Genomic DNA, 12,069 nt, shown 5'->3' on the forward strand with positions numbered 1-12,069 from the left:
GATGTTTTTAATTACAAAGAGATGGAATTCCAGAATACAAAAGTCTGAGAACCTTTAAAAGGGTTTCTCCTCACCAACCTTTATTCCTTCTATTTTACAACTTGCAAACAATAAGGGTATGAAAGTACTGTGCACACCGCCTTCAGCCACCTACCTCAAGGCTGAAACAGCAATGGGGTTCCAGAGTCAAGGGCCTGAGCTGGCATAAGTTTCCAGTGATAGAAAGTGGCTGCCAGGGATCCCTGGGTGGCTCAGAGGTTTGGCACCTGCCTTTGGCCCAGGGCGCGATCCTGGAGTCCTGGGATGGAGTCAGTCCCACGTCGGGGTCCCTCCTCTTGTGTCTCTGCCTCTCTCTCTGTGTGTGTGTCTATAATAAATAAATAATCTTAAAAAAAAAAAAAAGAAAAGAAAATGGCTGCCAGAGTTGTGTACCAGTTATGGTCCAAATTCTTGAGAGAATTTTTGAGCCTTCTCTCCAGTGGCTGTAGAGCAAATGGAATGAACTTTGTCCTTTTAATTATTTTCTTTCTTTTTTAGAACAGTTTTAGGTTCACACCAAAATGAGGGGAAGATTTCCTATATGCCCCTTACCCCCCGACATGCATAGCCTCGCCCCGTTATCAACATCCCCCACTAAGGTATTGTAACTGATGAACCTACATTGACAAATTATAATCACCCCAAGTCCATAGTTTACGTTAGGGTTCACTCAGTTTTGTACATTCTGGTGACTTGGGCAGGTGTATAGCGACATGCATCCATCATTATGGTACCATACAGAACTGCTTCACTGCCCTAAAAAGTCTTCTGTTCAACTATTCATACTCCCCCCCCCCCCGCCCCCACTAACCTCCAGTAACAACGACCTTTTTTACTGTCTTCCTAGTTTGGCCTTGACCAGAATGTCATTTGGTTGGAATCAGTGGCATGGACCTAGAGCAGAACCAACAAGTCTTATGTTGGGGTTGGAGGAGGAAGCAATGGATGAATCCATTATGTCTTGGTCAAAAGAGGAAATGACCTGAGGTTTGGAGAGATAAGGGGCTACAAAGAGGTCAGAGTGAGTGACAGAGCCCTAATTTTTCTGAGGCTTTAATGTCAGGAGACACTTGCTTTGGGCCACTGCATCCTGGGATCCTAGGTTCATCCCAATTCAGGGTTTCATGTCCTTTTTTTGATCTGTATGTGTGGGTTTGCCCACAGAGTACAGGGGACCTGATCTGCTGTGGTTGGGTTCTCCACCACCACAGGTGGGTCCAGGTTGAGTTGAATTAAGTTTGAGTTATGATTATGACATGAGAAATGTGTTGTCACTTGTATCCAGCATTGCTTGGAGCAATTAACACCTTGCTCCATATGTGGAGTATGTGGCGCATAGTAGGCCATCCAGAAAATGGGCTCCAATAAAAACCAGTAATTCGCCATGGTGGGGCCCTTCTTTTTCCACTTCAGTGGGGGTTTGGGGATGCTGAAATCACATATGGGGGTAGTGGGGGGTGTCGGACAGACAGTGGGGAAGGGAGGGGGAACCAGAGACGCTCTTCCAGCCTGAGGAGTATCCCGAAAGGTGGGGACCCTGTGTCTCCCATGACTAGGGCCTACTTCTTGAGGGGTTCTTTTCAGAGTATCCTGGTAGTAATGGGGTTCTGAGAGGCTCCCAAAAGGCTTGGAAAATCAATATTTGCGTCTGGCTACCCTGGAACGACCCCCTCACCCCAGGTTGGGCTTGCCAGCTTCCCAGCTGTCAAGAGGACCACGTTTAGAAAGTTCTCTTCCTCCTCCCTCAGACTCCCTCAAAGGCCAGTGATCGCCAAGAAGAGAAGAATGGATGTGGCTGCTAAGCAGGACCCACCCCCATTTCCCATTTTGCCTGAGAGTACACTCCAGTGTGGCCCCAGCCCCTACTTCTGCTTGCTCAAGCCCCAAAAGGCCTTCCAGGGACCCTTGCCCTGCCTAGGACGCCTTTCCTATCTTGGTATTTCGCAAGGTCTGCAGCTGCCTCCCTGACCAGCCTCCGGGCTGAGGCTTTGGGAAAAGAGGAAGCAGCCCCTGAGGCTGGATCTCCTCTCTTAGGGCAGCAGAGCCCTGGGAAGCCACCAGCACTACAACCACCTGGGCCTCCTTCCTGTTCTTTTCTTCTGTGGTTTACAGCCCTGCAGCCCCTTCCCTGGTGGAGCAGGTACTGTTATCCCTGGAGTATGTGAGGAGGGCTGGGGGAGAGGCTGTGCTGAGATTTGCTGGGAGGTGGGGGGGGGGGTATCGAGGGTGAGTGCTGGACCCCAGACCAATCCAAGCCCTAGACACCAATCAAAGCTGCAGTCATGACCCAAACCCTTCCACACCCCCAGAGCTTCCCCAACCCACATCCTGATCCCAGTCCTCACACCTTCCAGCCCTACCTCGCCCTCAGTTACACTCCAAACATTACTGCATCTCCATCCAGCCTCAACCCTGACCTTCATCCTCTCCCAATCCATCACTGTCCCTTCCACATCCACCCAATTCCATCCCACACTGCAGCCAAAATTGACCTTCACCCTCACCCCACTGCCGCCCACCCATCTTAGCCCCACAGGAGCCCAGTCCACTCACTCCTTTCATCACCACTTCTTCCCCCCAGTAGGACCCCTAGAATCACCTAGCACAGCTTGGGGGAGCTGGTCTTTGGGCTCCAGCCATTTATAGCCAGATTGAAGAACGAGATGTGAGATTTCTATTGCTCATTTAAGCCAGTAGACTTCATTTGTGGATTGTATGGCTTTTCAAGTGAAATCTTTGGCTTATGTTTGGGGCTTTCCACTATTACGAAGATAGTACACTCTGGAAGTGTCTGTCTGTACCCTGATTTCCTATCTGTGGGACAGAGCACTCCAGATGGCCCTGTCACCTCATTTCCCTCCTTCTGCAGCTTGATAGGGAAGTTGAGGGGGAAACCCTGGTGCTAGGAAACAGAAACTGAATCCTGCATCACTGTCTAAGTTTTTTTTTTTAATTTTTATTTATTTATGATAGTCACACACAGAGAGAGAGAGGCAGAGACATAGGCAGAGGGAGAAGCAGGCTCCATGCACTGGGAGCCCGACGTGGCATTCGATCCCGGGTCTCCAGGATCGTGCCCTGGGCCAAAGGCAGGCGCTAAACCGCTGTGCCACCCAGGGATTCCTGCATCACTGTCTGCAATGAAACTACCTCTACCCTTCCTTCCCCAGGCCAGACTGGTCTCTGGGATCAGAGGTCAGGGACCAGCCAGCCCTGCCCAGTTATCTTGGGACACTTGGTCTCACATAGACTTTGCCCACCCACTTGCTCTCACACAGGCAGCAAATATGTGCCCCCACTGTGTGCCAGGCCACCCCAGCCCAACCCTGATGCATCATATACTAGTGGGGATTTAAACCCTATCTTCAGAGCACCCGAGACTTGGAGATACAAAGATGAACCTCAGGGACTTTCTGAGGTCTGGAGAACAATCCTCTCTCAGATGGTCATTGCCTAAGGAAGGTGTTGTTTCAGGGCTGCTCTGTCACCGCCCCGCCCCCCCTCCCCGGCCCAGGACTGGCAATCATCCCTTTACCACCAGGGGGTGCAAGGTCACAGCCACACGTCCAGCTCATTGTCCAAGCCCTAGGAGTAGCACCTACCCCACAGCGGGAGGTTTCAAATAGAGACAAGGGTCTTCCTTTCTGGGGCTCATCTTGACCCTTCTTTTTCCCAGAAAGTTTTCTTGGATGAGGCTGGTCTTTGGGGTGGAACAGTTTGAGACAGTGAGCTGGACTCTGGTGGGACTGACCTCTTGGGTGTTGGGGCTGGGTTAAGTGTAGGTGACATCTACATGATGTGATTTGGGGTGGTTCTAGAAAGGGTCCTCTCACATGTTTCAAAAATCTCTGCTCCATTCTGGGGTTAGTAGGTCTAAAATATCATCATTCCTCTTGTAGTTTCAGCATTGTCCTTTCCTCTTTTTTTTCACATTTTATTTATTTATTCATGAGAGACACAGAGAGAGGAGCAAAGACATAGGCAGAGGGAGAAGCAGGCTCCTCGAGGGTGCCTGATGAGGGACTCGATCCCAGGACCCTGGGGTCACGACTTGAGCCAAAGGCAGAGGCTCAACCACTAAGCCACCCAGATGCCCCAGCATTGTCCTTTCCATGGCCCCAAATGGGAACAGTAGGAACACTGGAGCCAACATGCTGCTACCTTCCTGATGTCTCTGCTACAGCAGAGCTGACCTCATTACCCAGTGCAGCTCTGAGCCCCAGAGCCTGTCCCAAACATGCCCAGTGTTGCCTTCCAGCCCAACATCCAGGCCATACCCCAGCCCAGCATGGGCCTTTCCTACAGCCAAGGACCAGGTGTAGAGGCTGTTGGGTATATCCTCCTGGGAGAGGAACAGGTCTAGAAACACCCAAAGAATCGGGACAAGCCACTGGGCCTCAGCAAATGATCAGGGCTGTCTGCTGTTGGGTCCCCTGAGAAACAGTGTTCTTCCCACATCTTTGCTTTGCCCTGTTCCTGAAAGGATGCCCTTTCTCACATCACACTTGGCTAAGTACCGTCACCCTGATAGACAATTCAGATCCCATCCAGGCCCTGGGTGTCTGCTCAGCCCCTTCCCAGGTATGCCTCCTGGTAGTCGCCAGAATCAGTTGGGCCCCATCCTGTGGCCATGGGCTGGGGGCTGGGAGATGTCATGAGTTTCCTGTACCACTCTCAATCTTCTCAGGCCTGCCCCCTCATTCTGCTGAGTCAGCATGTAGGATCAGGGAGGATTGCAAAATTGACAACATGGATTTTTGTTTTTTGTTTTTTAAAGATTTATTATTTGAGAGAGAGAGAGAGAGGATGAGCAGTGGGAAGGGGCAGAGGGAGAAGGAGAAGTAGACTTCCCCCTGAGCTGGGAGCCTGACAATGGGCTCAATCCCAAGACCCTGAGATTATGACCTGAGCCCAAGGCAAGATGCTTAACTGACTGAGCCACCCAGGTGCCCTAGCACCATGGGTTTTTGTATGCATGTTGTAAAATATACTTAACATAAAACGTACAGTAGTTTTAAACATTTTTAAGTGTACAGTTCAGCAGCATTAAATACATTCACAGTATTGTGTAACCATTACTGCTGTGGATTTCCAGAAATTTTTCATCATCCGAAAAAGAGACTCTGTATTCATTAAACATTAACTCTCCACTCTCTCCTTCACATCCCCTCCTTGCCCCTGTAACCTCTACTTCACTTTCTGTCTCTTTGAATTTGCATACTCCAGGTACCTCATATAAGTAGAATCATACAATATTTGCCTCTTGATATGTGGCTGATTTCACTTAGAATAATGTTTTTAGGGTTCACCCCTGTTGTCACATTAGTCAGAATTTTGTTCCTTCCTATGATTGAATAATATTCTATTGTATGGATAGACCACATCTCTTTTATCCATTTGTCTATTGATGGGCACTTAGGTTGTTTCCATTTTTTGGCTATTGTGAATAATGCTGCTATGAACATGAATATACAAGTATCTGTTTGAGGTTCTGTTTCTTATTTTACTTTATTTTATTTTATTTTATTTTATTTATTTGAGAGAGAGAGAGAGAGAGAGAGAGGCAAAGACACAGGCAGTGAGAGAAGCAGACTCCATGTAGGGAGCCTGATATTTGACTCGATCTCGGGTCTTCAGGATCACACCCTGGGCTAAAGGCAGGTGCTAAACCGCTGAGCCACCCAGGGATCCATGAGGCTCTGTTTTAAAATCCTTTGGGTTGGGGTGCCTGGGTGGCTTAGTGGTTGAGGGTCTGCCTTTGGCTCAGGTTGTGATCCTAGGATCGAGTCCCGAATTGGGCTCCTCAGAGGGAGCCTGCTTCTCCCTTTGCCTATGTCTTTGCCTCTCTCTGTGTGTCTCTTATGAATAAATAAATAAAACCTTAAAAAATAAAATAAAATCTTTGGGGTTGATACCTAGCAGTGAAATTGCTGGAGGCCATGGTAATCTATGTTTGACTTTTGAGGAGCCACCAAACTATTTTCCACAGAGGCTGTGCCATTTTACATTCCCACCAGCAGTGCACGGGGCTTCCAATTTTTCCACATCCTCATCAACACTCATTGTTTTCTGGTTTTGTTTGTTAAGAGCCATTCTGATGGGTATGAAGTGGTAGCTGATTGTGCCTTTAATTTGTATTTCCCTATTGACTAATGATGTTGAACATCTTTTTATGGGCTTATTGGCTACTTGTATATCATCTTTGGATGATGAAGTGTGTATTGAAGTTCTTACCCCATTTTTTGAATTTGGGTTGTTTGGGGTTTTGTTGTTCTTGTTGAGTTGTAGGAGTTCTTTATATATTCTAGATATCAACCCCTTTCAGATAGATAATTTGTAAATGTTTTCTCCCATTCTGTGGGTTCTCTTTTCACTCTCTTGGTAGTGTCCTTTGATGTGTACAAAAGTTTTAAATTTTTATGAAGTCCAATTTAGCTAATTTTTTTTATTTTGTTGCTTATGCTTTTGATGTCATACCTGAGAAATCATTACCTGGTCTTAGGGCAGGGAGATTGTCACCCATGTTTTCTTCTAGTGGTTTTATACTTTAAGTTAAATGTATTTCTGGCATTCCTCCTCCCCAGATTCATATATGTGGCACCCCTTAGGGCCTCATCTCCAGGAGGGCCACTCAAAGGCAGAAACTCACTTTCTTTTTCTTTTTTAAAGGTTTTTAAAAAATTTATTCATGAGAGAGAGAGAGAGAGGCAGAGACACAGGCAGAGAGAGATAAGCAGGCTTCATGCAGGGAGCCCAATGCAGGACTTGATCCCGGGTCTCCAGGATCATGCCCTGGGCCAAAGGCAGGCGCTTAACCACTGAGCCACCCAGGGATCCCGAGAAACTCACCTTCTTATATATGGTATACAGTAGGCATTTAATTCATGTTTGTGGGATACATGTTGTGCAGGGCTTGTGTCCCCTGCCCAGACTTTCCCTGCCACCAACCCCAGGCCCTCAAGGATCACATTCCTCTCTTGTTCACAACTGCAAGGCTTGGGGGGCTCTGCACTGCCTCAGGGCACGTGTCCTCAGTCCTCACTCTTAAGAAATGGGGATCACAAACTGCCAAGGTCCAGGCGAGCACAGAGATGCCTGTGGGGTGACTACAGGGACCCCACAGGGGAAGTTTCAGCTGCCTCTTAAGAGTGAATAAAGAGGGTTCAGCAGGCAAAGATTATTTGTGGTGGGGGCAGAGCTGCTCAGTTGGAAAGTCTATGGGACTGGCCATAGGCTGTGCGTGTGGGGAGCAGGGAATGGGGGCAGAAGTGTGAGTCGGAAGGAGGACCTTTCAGGGATGGAAGTAAGGGCTTAAAGGCAGCACTTTGGTAAGTATTCAGTCCCATTGTGGCCTACAGCTGGTAAGGCTTATTATGGTCAGGAGACAAGTTTTAAACCCTCATTCTTGCAGGGTGCCTTGGAGTGAGTCACTGGGCCTCTCTGGGCTCCTAGCTAGTTCCTGTTGGCTTGAGTGGTGGGAAGAGGTAGGGAAGTGAGAGGAAAGGGAGAAACAGCTGTTCATCTGTTTTGGAGGAGTGCCCTCGAGGGGCTGGGAAAGCAGAACTTGGGGTGGGGCTGAGGGACACACAGAGGGTTTTCTGAGGCATGCCACTGGGTGAAGGTATTCTGGGGTGAGTCTGAGCCAGGAACGTGGGCTCCTGGCTCCCCACTGCTGGCTGCCCTAGAGTCCTTGGCAGCCCTGCCCTTCCACGGGGTCAACTGTCATAGCATGCTGGGGGCACAGAGCTGGACTCTCAGCAGGCCGTGAAGGCTGAGGTGCCCTAGGGTGCCCTTGTGTGCCCAGCCAGCACAGTGTATATCTCCTCCTTAGGCACCAGAGCCAGCATCAAACCTGCTATGGACTTCCTGCTCCAGCTTCTCCAGTTGGTCTCATTTATCTCGGCAGGTGAGCTGCATTGACTTTGCCCATGCCACGGGGCCTGGCCCTGGGCCGTCCAGCCCTCCGTCCAGCCCTGACAGACGGCACTGGGCCCCGTCACAGGTCTGTCCGCAGAACGAAGGAGAGCTCCGGGCAGCAGTGGCTGGGGCGGGGGATGGGGGGTGGGCAGGCTGCTCCAGGTGCGCATTGTTGGGGGCAGGGCAGACCTGAGGGCTTTGCAGTGACACCAGGTCTTCACCACTCTCCTCTCTGTCTTGCCTCACCTGCAGGCCTGGCCTCATGGGGTGTCTCCAGTCCCCAGGATGTGAAGGGCGTGAAGGGGTCCTGCCTCATCATCCCCTGTGTCTTCAGTTTCCCGGCTGACGTGAAAGTGACCAATGGCATCACAGCCATCTGGTACTACGACTACTCGGGCAACCGGCAGGTGGTGAGCCATTCGGAGAACCCCAAGCTGGTGGAGGCACAGTTTCGTGGCCGTGCCCAGTTCCTGGGGCACACGGAGCACAAGATGTGTACCCTGCTGCTGAAGGACCTGCGGCCTGAGGATTCGGGCTCCTACAACTTCCGTTTTGAGATCAGTGACACCAACCGCTGGTCTGATGTTAAAGGCACTGTGGTCACTGTGACAGGTGAGGGCAGAGTGACCTGGCTCCTGGCTGGAAAGGTCTCTCAAGCTGCTTCTGGCCCCATGGGCTCAGAGCCCCAATCCTAAGCCCAACCCCTGCAGCTCCTTTGCATTTACCCTATGTGGGGCTGGGGGTAGGAAGCGGCCTCTCCTTCTTCTTGAGGAACTCTGCCCAGGTCCTGCCCCTCAGCTGGGCTTTCTAGGGCAAGAGGCCTCACGTGTGGTGAAGGGGAGTCCCAAGTCTCCGGTCTTTGTCCCCAGAGACGCCCGAGACACCCACCATTGCCTCGGCGGCAGAGCTTCATGAAGGCACAGAGGCCTACTTCAACTGCTCCACTCCCTACGCCTGCCCGGAGGAGCACATCAGCCTGCAGTGGCAAGGCCAGGACCCCTCACGCTCGGTCACCTCCAGCTTCCAGAATCTCAAGCCCACAGGCATCAGCCACCTGGGGACCCTCCATATGGCCCTGTCCTGGCAGGACCACGGCCGGACCCTACAGTGCGAACTCTCAGTGGCCAAGCAGAAGACTCAGGGCAAGATTCACCTCCAAGTGCAGTGTGAGTGTGCTGGGGGCCATACCCTTGGCACCAAGCACACATCTGTGGCTTCCCCAGTGGAAACCAGTCTCTTCTCCAGCCCTCGCCTCGACCCCGAAAAAAAGTCAGGCACAGTTGGACCTCCAGGGTCAGGCAGGGAGAGAGACACTGCAAAGCCCTAAGACCCACGGCTCAAGGCTCCCTTCTATCTCTTGTCCCTGAGGCCAGGTTGGGCAGAGACGAGGAAACACAGAGAGCCGGAGAATTGGGGGCTCAGACAGAGAGGCCTCTGAGATTTAACACAGCTCTGGAGGATGCTGGGGGTGGTAAGGAGGGTTCATCCCTTTCCTGCCTAAGGCTGCTCATGGTGATCAGGGTATCACCTGGACATGGCAAAGAGATGGTGGAAGAAAACCTGAGTTTCTACTTGATTCTGAGTCTTCCCCTCACAGTAAAACATGAAAGCCTGTTCTAGAACCACTACTATTCACAGACCTCAGGCTGCCTGGATCCACCACTTAGCTGAGCAAACTGGGTGAATTACCTGCCCTTCAGAGCCTCTATGTCTTCCTCTACTAAGCAGACTCCTAGATCTCAAGGAACTGTTATGGAAATTGAAGGAGTGCTTGGCACATACAGAGTGCTCTAAAATATTAGCTTCTGTTATTTTCATATTTACCTAGATTAAGCACTTAAAATGTTAACTTTTATTAGCATATTTACATTTTGGAACAAGATTTATAGAAATGCAGTTGTTTTGTATGGTTGGGACCTTCTTTTTTAAACAATTTTATTTATTTATTTGAGAGAAAGAGATAGCAAGAGAGAGAGTATGAGCAGAGGGAAGAGGGAGAAGCAGGCTCCCTGCTGAGCCAGGAACCCTATATGGGACTCAATCCCAGGACCCTGGGATCATGACCTGAGCCGAAGGCAGACATGTCACCAACTGAGCCACCCAGGTGCCCTGTTGGCACCCTCCTTATGAATGGGTTAACCATTCTCAGAGCTCTCTGGACTCTGCCTTTGGCCCCCTCCATGAAGTGTTTTGTTCCCTGCCAACAGCTACTACAGGCCACCTAAGCAGGCACTATGGTGCTCACGATACCCAAATAGAATTGAGGGCAGTGGACAGTGTCATGAAGCAGAAAGCCATAGAAGGCAATGTAGGCTGGACGCTAAGCCAAGCACTGCATCGTCAGGCCCTCAGTGGAGAAGGAAGGAATCAAGACCTCCTCACGAGGTGGGGGGCAGCGCCTGCCTTGACAGGGGAAGTGAAAGGCCTAATGATTATCTGGGCAGGCTTCGTTAGGCAGAGTGTTGAAAGAGGTGAGAAGCGCCACCACTGCCCTCCCTGGGCCTCTCACCTGATGCCACGATCTTGTCTTACAGATGCCCCTAAGGGCGTGGAGATCCTTCTCAGCCCCTCAGGGCGGAACATCCTTCCAGGCGATCTGGTCATACTCACCTGCCAGGTGAACAGCAGCTACCCTGAGGTCAGTTTTGTGCAGTGGACCAAGGATGGGACGCAGCTCCAAGTCCAGGGTCGTATGCTGAAGTTGTCCCAGGCAACCCTGGGCGATGCTGGTATCTACACCTGCCAAGCTGGAAATGCCGTGGGCTCCTCAGTCTCACCCCCCATCAGCCTCCACATCTTCAGTGAGTCCTGCATGAGCCTGGGTCTTGACCAGAGGGTGGGGAGGGGTCCTGGCCACTGTTGCTGAAGAAAGCCAGTCCAAGGTGCCTCCTGGGACGTGGGTATCGAGTCCTAGCTCTGCCTCAGTCCCTGGCAGGGTGGGATGTCACAAGAATCCCAGTAAACAGAACAAAGAGATATAGCACCCATCCAGAAGCCTCTGCTGCAGAAGGGGTCTGATACAGAACATGCAGGGATTAGGCTGATTGGCTACAACCCCAGTGCATGGGGAGTCAGCTGGGTGTTCCCCAGCATACCTTCTGCTGCCCCCACAGTGGCTGAGGTCCAAGTGAGCCCAGCAGGCCTTATCCTAGAGAACCAGACAGTGACATTGACCTGCAAATTGCCCAAAGAAGCACCCAGCGAGCTGCGCTATAGCTGGTACAAGAACCACGTCTTGCTGGAGGATGCCCACAGCCACATTCTGCAGCTGCGCTCAGCCACCAGGGCCGATACTGGCTTCTACTTCTGTGAGGTGCATAATGCCTATGGCAGAGAGCGCTCCGGCCCTGTCAGTGTGGTGGTCAGCTGTAAGTACCCAGGGCAGGGTGGCACTGGACACTGCCAGGGCCTGGTTGGAGGGTGGGGTCCCCACAAGAGGGTTAGGGTCCTGGGCTTGGTTGGCTCTGAGTTCACATCTTTGCTCTGCATATGTAGGCAAGCTTTGACCTCCCCGGGCTTCAATTTTCTCCTATTTTAGAATACTTTTCTTTTTTTTTTTTTTAATTTTTATTTACTTATGATAGTCACACACAGAGGGAGAGAGGCAGAGACACAGGCAGAGGGAGAAGCAGGCTCCATGCACCGAGAGCCCGACGTGGGATTCGATCCCGGGTCTCCAGGATCGTGCCCTGGGCCAAAGGCAGGCGCCAAACCGCTGCGCCACCCAGGGATCCCTAGAATACTTTTCATGTCGAACAAGTTAAGCTTACAAAAAGTTGCCAGGAGAATACAAAGAATTGCCACATACCTTTAACCTAGATTCCCCATTTGTTAAGAGTTTGGTACATTTGCTTTTTCTATTTTATTTTTGAGAGAGAGAGAGAGAGAGAGAGAGCAAGGGATATGAGGGTCAGAGGGAGAAGGAGAGAGACAATCTTAAGCAGGTCCACACCTGGCCCAGAGCCTCAGAGTGGGCTTGGTCTCATGACCCTGACTGAGATCATGATTTGAGTTGATTTCTTGGTCTCCCTCTAACTGTGTCTCTGCCTCTGTGTGTGTGTATGTCTCTCATGAATAAATAAATAAAAGTCTTTAAAAAAAAAAAGAATTGGA

The 12,069-nt window shown here is 50.7% G+C and overlaps 1 protein-coding gene across 6 annotated transcripts in view; it reads left to right on the forward strand.

Moving 5' to 3' along the window:
• The first annotated feature begins 2,021 nt into the window (after positions 1–2,021).
• SIGLEC1 (sialic acid binding Ig like lectin 1) overlaps positions 2,022–12,069 on the forward strand; it is a 30,947-nt gene continuing 20,899 nt past the window's right edge. For 5 of the 6 annotated variants that reach the window (XR_004809217.2, XM_025469430.3, XM_025469429.3 and 2 more), the window contains exons 1-6: positions 2,022–2,179; positions 7,871–7,945; positions 8,209–8,568; positions 8,826–9,122; positions 10,491–10,757; positions 11,070–11,324. Coding sequence is in view for 5 of the 6 variants with exons in the window: in XM_025469430.3 (XP_025325215.1) it covers positions 7,897–7,945; positions 8,209–8,568; positions 8,826–9,122; positions 10,491–10,757; positions 11,070–11,324 (1,228 nt within the window). In the remaining variant the exon portion in view is untranslated. Of the gene's footprint in view, positions 2,180–7,631; positions 7,671–7,870; positions 7,946–8,208; positions 8,569–8,825; positions 9,123–10,490; positions 10,758–11,069; positions 11,325–12,069 lie in introns of those variants that run through there. The other variant, XM_035706099.2, reaches the window with a different exon arrangement.

The sequence above is a fragment of the Canis lupus genome, chromosome 24 (assembly GCF_003254725.2).
Source record: "Canis lupus dingo isolate Sandy chromosome 24, ASM325472v2, whole genome shotgun sequence".
NCBI classification, from domain to species: Eukaryota; Metazoa; Chordata; class Mammalia; order Carnivora; family Canidae; genus Canis; species Canis lupus.